Source organism: Nylanderia fulva, unplaced genomic scaffold (genome assembly GCF_048542155.1).
Source record: "Nylanderia fulva isolate GAGA-0341 unplaced genomic scaffold, ASM4854215v1 Scaffold982, whole genome shotgun sequence".
NCBI classification, from domain to species: domain Eukaryota; kingdom Metazoa; phylum Arthropoda; class Insecta; order Hymenoptera; family Formicidae; genus Nylanderia; species Nylanderia fulva.
Window position 1 is genome coordinate 1 of NW_028191115.1, and position 16899 is coordinate 16899.

The 16899-nt window shown below is 28.3% G+C and overlaps 1 protein-coding gene and 1 long non-coding RNA gene across 2 annotated transcripts; one reads left to right on the forward strand and one right to left on the reverse strand.

Annotated features, from left to right (window-relative positions):
- The first annotated feature begins 7365 nt into the window (after nt 1-7365).
- Nucleotides 7366-9410, forward strand: LOC146719437 (uncharacterized). The gene is made up of 2 exons (XM_085490150.1): nt 7366-8927; nt 9404-9410. Exons 1-2 carry the CDS (start codon nt 7366-7368, stop codon nt 9408-9410), a joined length of 1569 nt encoding a protein of 522 aa, XP_085346276.1.
- A 5543-nt stretch (nt 9411-14953) lies between these two features.
- LOC146719438 (uncharacterized) lies at nt 14954-15468 on the reverse strand. The gene is made up of 2 exons (XR_014926522.1): nt 15317-15468; nt 14954-15025 (listed from the first exon to the last, which is right to left on the reverse strand). It is a non-coding gene; the product is annotated as an uncharacterized LOC146719438 (long non-coding RNA).
- Between the last annotated feature and the right edge of the window lie 1431 nt (nt 15469-16899).

The window sequence follows — 16899 nt, forward strand, 5'->3', positions numbered from 1 at the left end:
TTATTTTAAAATAAAATTTTATCCGACATCTTTTCAACAATAAGCATTCTTTCTAATCTACGATGATGCATTATTTTTTTTATCGTGACACGAGTCGAAATGCTCGCCAGTACAAATATTTGCGTGTTCTTTTTTTATTACCCTACGGCATTGTCAGTTACTACCAGCCATCGATCCCCGGTCGACCGCATGACGCTTTTCTTGGTCAAAATGTTTTTACCCCACCCCGTCTAATATCGACCATTTGATTCGACGAGCTATCCTTGCCATACGTATACCCTAACTGTTTTTACCCCACCCCGTCCAATATCGACCATTTGATTCGACGAGCTATCCTTGCCATACGTATACCCGTACCCCCATACCGTACCCTACCACAGATTAATAGACAGATCGCCAAAGGTCTGGATGAAGGAGAGACCAGCATTTCTCACTGATTTCAGCGCCATATCGTAGTAGTGGTCAATGCAGTAACTATTAATACGTTCCCAAGATAAGAGCGTCTCATGCTCATGAACTCGTCCGGCGGCATGTACGAGATTTATCTTTTCGTAGCGTTCGCGTATTTCGGAAAGGACAGAATTTTATGATGTTATAAATAAATAAATAAATAAATAAATAAAATATTAACCTGACCTATTATAATTATTTTTTAATAAATGTTTCATTATTATTATCATCTAAGTCTAAGTCGTTTAATTAATTTTTAGTTTTTTAATCATTAATTTAATTTATTCTAATCATTTTAATATGTGAAAAATACTAATACGTATACGTTTTATAATGAATTAATATATTTCGAGAGTCGAATTATATATTTTTAATAATATAAAAGTGTTCAAAAATTATATTTGACTTTTAATTTTAATTATTTTAGCAAAGAGTTCCGAAATCTCTTACACACATAATAGGGATTTTGTTTATCCATATAATTCGCAATTAAGTATATATGTTAATTATTAATTTTAATAAAATACAAAATTAAAATTAAAGGTCAAATATAATTTTTGAACATAAATATATTTAATTCGTTATAAAACGTATACCCGTGATAGTATTTTTCTCGTACAAAAATAACTAGAACAAATTAAATTACTCATAAAAAAATTAAAAAATAATTAAATAATTTATATTATATATGATAATAATAAAACATTTTATAAAAAAAACAGATTCAATAAATATAAGTATTGAAAATCTCTCCTCCAATTTTAAAGTCGACCAGACTGGCAATAATTTATTTAAAAAATTAGTTAAATTACAACGTTTCGGCTGTCATTGCAGCCCTTTTCAAGTAATCAGATTAATACAATAAATCAAATTTACAGCAAACCCCCGACAAAATTAACCATTGTTTTGATGAACAATGTATAACTGACAGAAGTGAGCACGAAAAAAAAAAAATAGATGTTGACTGTTAGCAGGAAACTTAGTCACAGTGACTAAGTTTCCTGCTAACAGTCAACATCTATTTTTTTTTTTTCGTGCTCACTTCTGTCAGTTATACATTGTTCATCAAAACAATGGTTAATTTTGTCGGGGGTTTGCTGTAAATTTGATTTATTGTATTAATCTGATTACTTGAAAAGGGCTGCAATGACAGCCGAAACGTTGTAATTTAACTAATTTTTTAAATAAATTATTGCCAGTCTAGTCGACTTTAAAATTGGAGGAGAGATTTTCATTATTTATTACTGGCGACTCTTAAGGATTATCATTTAAATATAAGTATATATATAACATGTACTTATATTTATTGAATCTGTTTTTTAATAAAATGTTGTATAAGCTTAGAAAACTTGACTTTGACGTAACTAGCAAATTTTATTTAATTATTTCACGACGGTTTGACGTAATAAAATGTTTTATTATTATTATATAAAATATAAGTTTAAATTCTTTAATAATTTTTAATCTTTTATGATTAATTTAATTTACTCTAATTATTTTTGTACGAGAAAAATACTATCATGGGTATACGTTTTATAATTAATTTAATATATTTGTGTTTAAAAATTATATTTGACCTTTAATTTTAATTTTTATTTTATTAAAATTAATAATTAACATATATACTTAATTGCGAATTATATGGATGAAAAAAATCCCCATTATGTGTGTAAGAGATTTCAGAACTCTTTGCTATAAAATAATTAAAATTAAAAGTCAAATATAATTTTTGAACACTTTTATATTATTAAGAATATATAATTCGGTTCTCGAAATATATTAATTCATTATAAAACGTATACGTGATATTATTTTTCTCATATAAAAATGACTAGAATAAATTAAATTAATTATTAAAAAACTAAAAAGTAATTAAACGACTTAGACTTAGATGATAATAATAATGAAACATTTTATTAAAAAAAGATTCAATAACTAGTAGGTCAGGTTATAATTTTTTATTTATTTATTTATAACATTATGAGCTATTAAGCTCATCATCTCGTTCGCTCTCTGTCTTGCTTTCATTCGGCAAGTCACAAACGATATATGATACTCGTATGTTCCTACTTCAACTCTCGAGAATCTGAAACAAACGAAACTCGTGTCCAATATACAGGGTGTCCGGTAACTAACAGACCAATGATTACAAATGGATTCTTTGGTCAATTTGGGAACGATTTTTCCTCAGCGAAAATGTCGAAAAAGGTCATCATTTTTTACAACTTTCCAATCTTTGTCATTATGTATCTTTATAACTAAGCCTTAAATTAAAATTTTATTATAGTAAACTCTACCTGAAATTAACTGAAGAATGTAATTATGTTAGACTTTTAACTCCAAAACGTTTAGTTTTCAAAAAACCTATTTTTTTCAATCGCTTATAACTCGAAAATTATTGACTTCTCAACATTTTTGCTAAGGAAAAATCGTCTCCAAATTGGCCAGAGAATCCGCCCTTAATCATTGGTCCGTTAGTTACCGGACACCTTGTATATATTATATAAAAGTGTATAGCACGTCAGAAGCTTGTGAGCTTACAGCGATAAGTAAAAACAATTGCGTATTTATTTCATTGCGTTTATCTGTTTAAACGCGCGCTTTAATTTTTCCAACGTTTTTGCCTGTTTATATTTTAAAGGTCCTCTCTTCTAAAAATCTTGTTTTAAAGATCCTCTCCGCGAGCAAAATTCGAAAACATAAATTATTTAATATTTTTAATTTATTATTTGTAAATCCTCGGTAATTTCAAAATTTTTCTATTTGAAAATTATTAATTTTCTATTGCCAATTAATTTTATCACAGACTTTACTCTTACTCCCATTGCACTTTCGTTTGCGGTTTTCAGTATACGATTTTTTATCGTAGTTACTGAAAATTATTATTGTGAATTATACTTGTGCAGTGATTTGAAGAATTTACAATTTCGTTGAAATTGTTGATTTTTCAAAAAAATTACGAGATTCGCGGAAATTGCGTGCTTTCTTGGCATTTTCCGTTCGCGGCAGGCGGTTTATTTTTGATTGTTGCAAGTGTTTTTGTTTTTTTTTATTAAAATAGATAATAATAATGTGAAATAAATCACGATATTTGACAGATGTGCATATATATAGAAATTGTAATAATAATAATATTATATCATAAAATTGTAAATTGTTTCAATTTTTTATAGACTGCGATAAAAGATTTTACATTTGGATAAGAAACTGCGGTAAGTAAAAATATAAAATTCTTGAAAACGTAAAAATATTTGATAACGTAAAAAGGTGAACTTTGAAAAATAAGGAACTTAAAAATTGCACTAATAAATGGGCTATATATATGTGAGCCGTGCGCGGATGTAAGGTGTGTTATATCGAAATTTAATTAATTGAATTGAGAATTAATCCCAATTTTAAGTCTTACAAATATCCAAGCTAATTTTTTGTACCTCGTGTACATTTTTGAAAGTTATATCGAAAAATTAAATTTCAATATGCGTCTTACATCTCACATTTCGCATACAGCTCACATATAGCCTATTTATCTCTTATACTTTATTTCAACCCTTATAGAAATTTATTACTAGTAACGCCAATTTATCACTTATTTCGAGTAATTAATCACTTTTATTTCGAATACTTAAATTACTGTATATTATAGTATTTTAAATACTCAAAATAAGTGATTAATTGGCGTAGTGATAAATTTCTACAAGAGAATAAGGAGCCTTTAAATTCTTAATGTAAAAAATTTCAAGTAATTTTCTTTAATAAAATTTAATTAAAAAATTTAATTAAAAAATTTTTGAACACTGTGTTATATCACATTTAAAATCGTGATTATTTCAATAAAAAAACATTTTATGTGTAAAAAATATATTTTTTATATTTAATAAATTTTATATATATATATGCATATATGTAAAATATTCTCTCTCTCTCTCTCTCTCTCTCTCTCTCTCTCTCTCTCTCACACACACACACACACACACACACACACACACACACAACGGGGGCCAAATCTCTCAAATTGGTCTCATGATCAATTAGCCTGGATTCGCACCAGGGGCAAAGTCTGTTGGTAATGTCAAACGAATTTAGCCTGGACTTGCACCAGGGGCAAAGTCTTTTGGTCGAGTCTACGAAATTTAGCACGGACTCGAACCAGGGGCAAAGTCTTTTGGTTCAAGTCTACGAAATTTAGCACGGACTCGAACCAGGGGCAAAGTGTGTCGGTAAGGGGCAAAGTCTATCGCACGAAGATGGCGGTCTCTTCTTTAGGCAGGCCTTTGGCGATCTGTCTATTAATCTGTGACCCTACGCAACTTTAGCTTAAATACCTCATCTAATCCTTAGACTAGTAAGATCTCGTTTAGCTCAACATACTAGGACCCAGCTCGGAAACACGAAGGCCCCAGGTTCAAATCCAGAGGAAATCAGAAAAAATAAAAAGATAAAAAAAATTCTCATCCCCACCTTTCGGGGCCGATCGCCATTTTTTTTCCCCAACACCCTCTCCCCCTACACCCACACTCGGAAAAACCAGACGCCGGTGGTGGGGGAAAGATAAGATAAGACACGGCGCCAGACGGGTCGGTGGTGGGGGTTTGTTTTGACGGGCCATAGTGCCCACTATACTACTTATGTGTTAAAATGATTATAGTAATTTAATTTGTAATTTAATTTGTAATTTTTAAACTGATTATAAAATAATTAAATATATTCTATAATATCAAAAGTGTGTGAAAAAAAGGAAAGATAATTAATTATTTTTCTAATTTAAATTTTATTAAGAAAAAATTCTAAATTTTGAACATAATATAATTTTATATTTTTTCAATTAATTAAATAAAATATAATGTAAGTAATATTAATTAAATAAAATATTAATGGAACGTAAAGAATATTATATATTTATAAATAATAATCCTTAAGGTTGCCAGTAATAATTAATAAAAAACCACTCCTCAATGTTTAAAGTCGACCAGACTGGCAATAATTTATTATAAATAATTATTTGAAATACAACAACGTTTCGGCTGTCATTGCAGCCCTTTTCAAGTACATCTATAAAAAATTCCATCAAAATAATTATAATTTAATACACTTATTCGCAACAATTAATTATACATTTAAAAACAAAAATGTGTTACATACCAAATTTAAAACAGTAAATCAACTTCTATGCAAACTACCGACAATGTTAACGCTTGTTTTGATGAACAATGCAAGACTGACAGAAGTAAGCACATATTAAATAGATGTTAACTGTTCGCAAGAATCTTAGTCACTAAGCGTTAAGAAGATAGAGACGAAACTAAATGTGTCTTTCGTAATTTAAATCGTCATAATAAAGTCAAATAAATAAAAATAAATAAATAGGTGGATATAAAAATAAAAATAAAATTAAAAGTAAAAATAAATATAAAACGACTTAAATAACGTCAAGAACACGATCATAAATCCCACTGAAATTCTCCGTATCTTTCTGTAAATTAATACTTTTTCCTTGTTTTTTTATGTAAAACATTTCTGCAATTTCTCTTTTTCTTGTCTGTTTTTCCTCATGCAGAATCACCGGAGAATCCCAACGGAACTCATGATCGTTGCAAGTCCGATGTAAACTAACGACAGAATGCAATGTCTTGTCTTTTTTTATGTTATTTCTATGTTCTTTAATGCGCGTTTCTAAATGTCTCTTTGTCTGTCCTATATAAGCCGAATCGCAATTCGCACAATCAATTTTATAAACAACATCAGTTCTTTTGAAGTTTTCGATCCCATCTTTACCTCTTTTTATCAACGTGTCCAATTTTTTTGGGACAGTATACAAAGCATCAATTCCACTTTTATTGATGCAACGCGTAATATTCTCGCTAAGATCTTTAATGTAAGGTAACACAATGCAATTTCGCGTATCAAATTTATTTCGATTGGGCGAGTTAAGATTACCGCCAAATTTAATCGCTCGAAGTCTTTTATTGATGTTTTTGTTTATAATTGTTAACGGGTAACAATTATTAATAAGGATTCTTTTGATTAAATCAATATTTTCTTCATGAAAAATAGGGTCAGCGAGTAAAATAGCCCTATCAACTAGGCTTGTAATCACGCTAATTTTATATCTCATAGGATGATTTGACAGAAAATTAATATAGCGGCCTGAAAACGTAGGCTTTCGGTACCAATTAGTCGTCAATCTACCACCGATACGTATAACGTTCGTATCCAAAAAACTCAGAGAACAATTTTTCTCTAGTTCGAACGTAAACTTAAGTCGAGTGTGAAAACCATTGAACACACGAAGCATATCCTCAATTTTTCCTTTCGGAATAATTGAAAAAATATCATCGACGTACCTAAAATAACAATAGGGTTCTTGACGTTATTTAAGTCGTTTTATATTTATTTTTACTTTTAATTTTATTTTTATTTTTATATCCACCTATTTATTTATTTTTATTTATTTGACTTTATTATGACGATTTAAATTACGAAAGACACATTTAGTTTCGTCTCTATCTTCTTAACGCTTAGTGACTAAGATTCTTGCGAACAGTTAACATCTATTTAATATGTGCTTACTTCTGTCAGTCTTGCATTGTTCATCAAAACAAGCGTTAACATTGTCGGTAGTTTGCACAGAAGTTGATTTACTGTTTTAAATTTGGTATGTAACACATTTTTGTTTTTAAATGTATAATTAATTGTTGCGAATAAGTGTATTAAATTATAATTATTTTGATGGAACTTTTTATAGATGTACTTGAAAAGGGCTGCAATGACAGCCGAAACGTTGTTGTATTTCAAATAATTATTTATAATAAATTATTGCCAGTCTGGTCGACTTTAAACATTGAGGAGTGGTTTTTTATTAATTATTACTGGCAACCTTAAGGATTATTATTTATTTTATCACACCGTGACCTTACTATGGTGGTTTTACAAAGAGGATATTTTAATTACGTGACGGAGAAATTTAGTATGCAAATGTCGTTGATGCTAAAATCTTGGATCAAGACGAAGAAGAACATATGTAAATCTTATCAACAACTTATATTTTTACTCCGGTGCAGACGGATGGATATTCTACCTCCGCATATTAACAACAACAATACAGCAAGTAAATCAACTATTTTTCACAGCAGAAATGTTACACTTAAATGGCTACATCTCCAGCATCGTAGCAAAATTGCGTTATTAAACTTAGAGATTAAAGATATTAATTGTAAATTACGTGCGTTACGTGTCAATTTGAATCATATCGAAAAGCGATTATTTGATAATTTACCTTTTGAGTTTGTCGTTGGCTTTTTTGATCACAATGGGCATATCATTCATAAATATAATAATAGTGAGAAGCGGCGTCTAAGAAGCAAATTTGAACACATTTGTCGCAAGTATTATGGGGTTCGGAATCCATTGATAAAAATAGATTACCGCAAATGGATTGTAAATATCAGCAATCGTCGCGTTCCGGATTCGGTGATGAGGTTTCTCAGTTTGGGTGATAAGTTTGGCGTACCCATTTGTAGAAGTAATAAAGATGATAGGAAAATTTCTGCATTAGAAAACATAAAGAATATTGAAGTTAATCATAGAAAGTTTCCCAGTGACAACCTGGATAATTTGAGATTTTCGATAGCGAGTTCGGTACACAAGTTTTTGAGTAAACAAAAACATGTATGTTACATCGATAATTACATTTGTAATAGATACTCCGACTGCTCAAAATTTTTGAAATCTAACAAAAATATTTTTGCAACTAAAGCTGATAAAGGTCAGGTTACTGTACTGATGGACCGGACAGACTACGTTGAGAAAATGAATTTTTTATTGAAAAACGATTCTACGTATAGATCACTTAATAGGACTCCGCTGAAGTCACTGAGCACGAGGGTTGCTAATTTATTAAAATCTTGGTTAGATAATAAATTAATAGACGATAACACATACAGACAATTGAGGTGTACGAATGGTAATTTGCCTCGTGCGTATGGTTTACCAAAGATTCATAAGGTAGGTTACCCTCTCCGCGTCATAATTTCAACTGTAGGAAGTCCTATTTACAACATAGCATCCTTTTTGAGTGAGATACTACAAAATGCAGTCAATAAACCTCGATCTCATGTTAAGGATAGTTGGTCCTTTGTGGAGATTATTAAAGACAGAAACATCGACGACAGCCATGTTATGATTTCGTTGGACGTGACTTCACTTTTTACTAACACCCCTTGGGAATTAATTAAAATAGCAATAGAAAACCGATGGGATGACATCTCACAATTTACTTCGTTTAGCCTTGCGCAGTTTTTACACGCCATTGACACGGTTATGCGCTCAACGAGCTTCGTTTTTGACGGAAAATTTTACGAACAGGTTTTCGGTTCTCCGATGGGGTCTCCATTGTCTCCGATTCTTTCTGACATTGTTATGGACGATTTGGAATCATACTGTTTGCGTCAATTGGATTTCGAACCCTATTGTTATTTTAGGTACGTCGATGATATTTTTTCAATTATTCCGAAAGGAAAAATTGAGGATATGCTTCGTGTGTTCAATGGTTTTCACACTCGACTTAAGTTTACGTTCGAACTAGAGAAAAATTGTTCTCTGAGTTTTTTGGATACGAACGTTATACGTATCGGTGGTAGATTGACGACTAATTGGTACCGAAAGCCTACGTTTTCAGGCCGCTATATTAATTTTCTGTCAAATCATCCTATGAGATATAAAATTAGCGTGATTACAAGCCTAGTTGGTAGGGCTATTTTACTCGCTGACCCTATTTTTCATGAAGAAAATATTGATTTAATCAAAAGAATCCTTATTAATAATTGTTACCCGTTAACAATTATAAACAAAAACATCAATAAAAGACTTCGAGCGATTAAATTTGGCGGTAATCTTAACTCGCCCAATCGAAATAAATTTGATACGCGAAATTGCATTGTGTTACCTTACATTAAAGATCTTAGCGAGAATATTACGCGTTGCATCAATAAAAGTGGAATTGATGCTTTGTATACTGTCCCAAAAAAATTGGACACGTTGATAAAAAGAGGTAAAGATGGGATCGAAAACTTCAAAAGAACTGATGTTGTTTATAAAATTGATTGTGCGAATTGCGATTCGGCTTATATAGGACAGACAAAGAGACATTTAGAAACGCGCATTAAAGAACATAGAAATAACATAAAAAAAGACAAGACATTGCATTCTGTCGTTAGTTTACATCGGACTTGCAACGATCATAAGTTCCGTTGGGATTCTCCGGTGATTCTGCATGAGGAAAAACAGACAAGAAAAAGAGAAATTGCAGAAATGTTTTACATAAAAAAACAAGGAAAAAGTATTAATTTACAGAAAGATACGGAGAATTTCAGTGGGATTTATGATCGTGTTCTTGACGTTATTTAAGTCGTTTTATATTTATTTTTACTTTTAATTTTATTTTTATTTTTATATCCACCTATTTATTTATTTTTATTTATTTGACTTTATTATGACGATTTAAATTACGAAAGACACATTTAGTTTCGTCTCTATCTTCTTAACGCTTAGTGACTAAGATTCTTGCGAACAGTTAACATCTATTTAATATGTGCTTACTTCTGTCAGTCTTGCATTGTTCATCAAAACAAGCGTTAACATTGTCGGTAGTTTGCATTGAAGTTGATTTACTGTTTTAAATTTGGTATGTAACACATTTTTGTTTTTAAATGTATAATTAATTGTTGCGAATAAGTGTATTAAATTATAATTATTTTGATGGAACTTTTTATAGATGTACTTGAAAAGGGCTGCAATGACAGCCGAAACGTTGTTGTATTTCAAATAATTATTTATAATAAATTATTGCCAGTCTGGTCGACTTTAAACATTGAGGAGTGGTTTTTTATTATATATTTATATTTAATTATATAATATATTACATTATATAATATTATATTATATTGTATAATATTATATTATATTATAATATTATATAATATAATAATTCCTATTTAATTAAATTTATTCATTTTTCATGTGATAATTAAGCTAACAAGTCGCATGATACATCCATCATCATCCGGGCACGGTAAATTGAGATTACTTCAGACAAGGAAGAATAAAGAATTTTGTACTTGAACGAGAACTCATTATTTTAAATTGTAAGTCTTTTTTTTGCGGTATTCTGTAATAAAAATTATATTAATATAATATTATATTTAAATATTAAACTTAATTACATATTATTATGAAAAAATAAAATACACTTAAAAAATATACCAAAAGATTAAAAAAATAAAAAAGAAATAAAAGAAATCAAATAATAAAAAATTTACTTGCTTTTTTATTATTGTCAACAATTTAATTACAAAATTAAATTAAACTGGCTACGTTTGTGGTCCTAGCCTGAACACCATCCAAATAAATAAGTGATTCAATAAATATCAGATTTTATTATTTATTATTTTATTTGTTTTTATTTTTTTTAGTTTCCTACGGTTATTTATTTTAAATATAAAAAATAATTTTTTTATGTAATTATATTTTATACAAAAATGTTTATTAAATGTTTAATAAATATATTTAAAATTTAATTATATATTACATATATATATTTATTTTTTATATAAAATCTTTATAAATTAACTCTGTCCATACAAAAAAATTATTTAAAACAAATTAGTTTTATAACCGTAATATTATTTCTACTCTTATTAGCTTTTTATATGTGTGTAATACTTTATTTGAATTAAAAAGCATTTAATTAGTATATTGTTTTAAAACAAAATTTTTTAAAAATAATTTATTATTTATTAATGTATATAGAAATGGAGGAAAAAAGATAATATATAATTAAAAAATACTTCTCTCTTTTTCTCTTTTTAAAAGATTTCTTTTATTTAATATATAAAATATAAAAAAAAATATTACTAGCACTTTTAAAAATGAAAATAATGTATAACTTACACAGTTGAGTCATACATTTGAATTGTGTCAAAAACATTACTTGGCGTAAATAATTCGACTGAACTTATCAATTGTTCAATTTCCTCGTGTATACTTTGTGGTTCCCTTTGTATTTCCATATAATTACTTTTCGTAAGAATTCTACAGCGTATAATAAATAATCTCTAAAAACTCACCTTTAAAAAAAGGTAAAAAAAGGCGACCAGTTAAGGGCACGCCATTAACAAAAATTATCCATTGCAAACCCATGTAGAATCCTATCCTATTGCAAACCCATGTAGAATCCTATGAAAAATTAATCATTGCAAACCCATGAAGAATTCCTAGGCAAAATTAACCATTGCAAACCCATGTAGAATGGTACCCATTGCAAACCTATGTAGAATCCTATGAAAAATTAACCATTGCAAACTCATGTAGAATCCTATGAAAAATTAACCATTGCAAACCCATGTAGAATTGTATTAAAAATTATCCATTGCAAACTTATGTAAATCCTACATTGCAAACCCATGTACAATAGAATTGTATGAAAAATTATCGATTATAAACCCATGTACAATCGTAACAAAAGTAATGAAATAAAAAAAAATTGCGCCAAGTGAAAGTAGAAACTTGTACCAGTGGAAAATTAAAGTTGCAGACATATATAGAATCGTATAATGAATCAGTAAAAATTTAAATTTGCAAAGGTAGAATCGTACCATAAAAAAACTTATCTTTTAAAAAAAAAGATAAACAAGATGCCAAGTCCATGCGCCATGTGAAAAAGAAATAAAAAAATTGTAGTTAAAAAAACTGGGAGCGCTGCTAAATAATATTCTAACAATATTAAAATTAAATTGTTACTTTTAAACTCATTACAGTTAAAATATGTTTTGTGTTTAAATTAATTAATGTTACTTTAAGGTGCATTGTAATTTTGAAACTTAGCAGCGCGCCCAGTTTTTTTAACTAAAATTTTTTTATTTCTTTTTCACATGGCGCATGGACTTGGCATCTTGTTTATCTTTTTTTTTAAAAGATAAGTTTTTTTATGGTACGATTCTACCTTTGCAAATTTAAATTTTTACTGATTCATTATACGACTCTATATATGTCTGCAACTTTAATTTTCCACTGGTACAAGTTTCTACTTTCACTTGGCGCAATTTTTTTTTATTTCATTACTTTTGTTACGATTGTACATGGGTTTATAATCGATAATTTTTCATACAATTCTATTGTACATGGGTTTGCAATGTAGGATTCTACATAAGTTTGCAATGGATAATTTTTAATACAATTCTACATGGGTTTGCAATGGTTAATTTTTCATAGGATTCTACATGAGTTTGCAATGGTTAATTTTTCATAGGATTCTACATAGGTTTGCAATGGGTACCATTCTACATGGGTTTGCAATGGTTAATTTTGCCTAGGATTCTTCATGGGTTTGCAATGATTAATTTTTCATAGGATTCTACATGGGTTTGCAATAGGATAGGATTCTACATGGGTTTGCAATGGATAATTTTTGTTAATGGCGTGCCCTTAACTGGTCGCCTTTTTTTACCTTTTTTTAAAGGTGAGTTTTTAGAGATTATATCATTCATTTTTGTATATTTTTATGACCGGAATAGAACAATTATTAAACATGTTTATCTAAACTTCTTTGCTTAAAATAATGTGTACAATCATATTCTAGAATCCTGATCATTCCTCCTAAAGCACCCTATTTATATAAATTTACCCATATGTGTGTATGTGTGTGTATGTGTGTGTGTGTGTGTGTACTAATGTCGAGCATTTTTTATACATTTTCTATTAAATTTAGATAAAAGTTGCAGGATTTCGAAAAAGAAAAAGTTGACACAGACTTTTTCCTAAACGGCGATTTTCAAGGTTATTTAAAGGTCACTTATATTTTCAAAATAGAATTACCTTAATTTTTCTCATATAAATCGATTCCTCGCAATATTTACTATAAAAAGTTGTAAAGGTATAATTTTTACATAATCTTACATAAACTTCGAAATATTACAAATATTTTATTTTATGAAATATTTCAGTTTATGTAAAATTATGTTAACTATCTTTTAAATTATTCACTTTTAGCCATCTTACCCTTACAACCTTTTATAGTGAATATTGCAACAAATTGGTTTATATATATAATATATATATAACATCAGTTATTATTAATTGATGTTTACATTTATTTTTAGACTTACTAGAGCTCAAATGCTCCACATTTTTTGCAAAAACTGTTTATTCTACAGATTTCAAATATGCTTTTAAATGATGATTAAATATTTCCTTTTTTTAATTATTTTTATTATTATTTTTCAATCTCAATCAACTTTTATAACTTTATGCCAGCACGATACAAATACATGTGTCTTTATTTTTTTTATTATTTTCATTATTATTTTTCAATCTCAATCAACTTCTATAACCTTATGCCAGCAGGATACAAATACATGTATGTCTTTATTATTGTATCAACTCTTGTCTTTTCCATGTAACCATGTCTTCATAGTTTGAATTATCCCTTCATCTTCTCAATCTTTCGCAGAGATTTAATTAATTAAATACACTTCACACGAAATAAAGTTTGCTGGAAGATATACAGCAAACGATAACTGTAAAAACATGATTACGTGGAAAGAACAAGAGTTGGGACAGTAAAGGCAAGTAAGTAAGTACATGTAATGTATCGTATTGGCATAACGCTATATCCGTGGAGCAGATAATGTGGCTGTAGAAGTAGTCTGCAGTGCAGCTAATGTGGACGTAGATGTTGATTGAGATAATTGTCTAATATAAAATAGAATTTAAAAATTTAGTTTAAAAAGCTGTTGCATATATAAATAAAGTTTATTTTTTCTAAATTTGGAATATGTTTAATTAATTAATTTTTTAAGTCTATGTTTAATAAATTTTTTAAGTCTGTATTCAATAATTTTATTCATTTGATAAATACATGTATGTCTTTATTTTGATATGTTTAATATAATTAGAAATTCATTATTAATTAGATATGTAAACTATAAATTCATATATAATATTTGAAAATATATGTGAATATTTAAATTTTTATCTTCTCCTTCCTCTCCTTCAATCTCTTTAATATCAATATGTGTATGTGTGTACACGCGCGCACATTTGTACGTATTTATTTAATTATTGGATAGTTGAGAGTACTTAATTGATAAAAAATTATGACAATAATAATTCCTTGTTTTTTTTTCTTATTATTTACTCAGATTTTTTTGTCTATCTTATAAGATAAACACTTTAGAGATTGAATATTTCAAGTAAACTAATTGTAAGTAAATTTCACATTAATGCATATAGATGTTTAATCATGAATGTACTAAATAAGTACACAAGACGAACAGTGAGTGAGTGAGTGAGAATGAGAGAGTGTGTGTGTGTGTGCGTGTGTGTGTGAGAAAGAGAGAGAGAGAGAGAGAGAGAGAGAGAGAGAGAGAGAGAGAGAGAGTTAGCCAACATAACCCCGCACGCTGACGATATGCAGTGTTGTTAGACGGGCTAGGTTTTTTCGCGCATGCGCATTGAATGTAGTATTAATGAAGTAGTCACTCGCATGAAATGGGGTCCTGATTTCCCCCTCTGTTTAATTTTTCTTAAATTATTGAAAATTTTTTAAAATAATTAATGAATCGTATAATTTTTATTATAAATATAATAAATTTAATTAAAAATGAATATAAATATAAACATACAATAAACAAATAATGAAATTATAAAATATATACATATACGTGTACCTATGTTATAACATACGTAAATTACGAGTTTAGTTTTTATTTATACAATTTATAATTTGAATTATTGATTAATTTTAATATACATAAATTATAATAATACACTTTTATATTACATATATTGTAATAATTTATTTATTTTTACGTACGTTCAATTTATCTGTTTCCTGCGATTCCGCCAAAACTCCGTGGTCCAGGGTCTTGGTCCGTAGTTGCGCGCGCAAACATCATACGTTACTGTAGTCGTCATGGTTACGTCACGGTAATACGCGCATGCGCGAAAAAACCTAGCCCGTCTAACAACACTGCCGATATGGCGGAGCGCCACTATCGCCATCTGTTGTAAAACGTGCGAGATGGACAAAATTACCACCACATGCATCTTGCATGTGTTGTGTACGTGTGATATATGTGTGCGCATGTGTTGTATACGTGTGAATACGTGTAGCACGATACTACTATGTATGCGTGGTCGATGATGATAATGATGATGATGATAATGATGATAATGATGACGGGGACGTTTCTTAATAGAAATTTTTCATATTTCGACTTTGCATTTATATATCTCTGCTTACAAATCACGTAGAGCAGAAATAAAGGCACTTTTATTATATAATTCGAACTCAATTTATCGATTAAGTCTAGTATAAACTCGATTGCTTCAGCCATTATTGAGGATTCGAAATATTATAAAGACTCAAATGTCCGACTCGCGTTAAGATACACGGTGTCTCCGCTACGCCCTTAACTGGTCGCGAGACACTACCGTGTCTCTTGATGTTTTGTTATATTATAATTGTAATGATATTATTATTGTAAAAAAATGATTAAACTTATTGTTTTATTTTTATTAAATTATAGAAAAAATTATTTAAAAGAAATTTAATATTATATGACATTAAATAATTTATAAATTATAAAAGTTAGAAACGATTAAGAATAATAATTCAGAGATGAATAGAGAAATAAATCATTAATAAAAAGACATATAAAATTTTTAATATTATGATCGTAGATAAATAATTGAATTATGTTAGACGATAATTGTTAAAGAACGCAAAAAAGGTAATGTCAAAAATTATAAAAAAATTACTCATGAGAACGTGTAACCACATTGATTCAAGTAGTTAAAACGAATCAAGAATACATTTATGCATTCTAGCTAAATAAATAATAAAATTATACACAATTTTTGTTGCTTTAACTACATTTAAGAAAAATATATAATTTTTATATGAAATTTTTTAACCTTTAAATACGTAATTTACTTACTCATTGTCAATTGATTCGACTTTAGATTTATCTTCATCACTTAATAAATTTTCAACATCTTATTGTAATGTTTCCAAATCTTCGCTGGAGGAACCCATTTTTTAAATATTATTTTATTTTTATTTTTTATAATAATTTTTTACTTATTTTAATTTATAGTTTTATTTCAGAATTTCAAAGATTGAAAACATTAAACATTTGATATCTCGTTAATTTTTGTTTAAATTACCAAATTCAAGAAGTTAAAAATTTAATATATATATATATATATATATATATATATATATATATATACAGGATGTGTCATTTTAAACGTGCACTCCACATAACTCTTTTAGTTTTGATTTTAGAGCAAAATGTCTCAGACATAAATTATTTATAAATTTATACATAAAATATCATTTTGTAAAATGTAGATAAAAAAATATTTGGCATATGAATATACATATACATATAT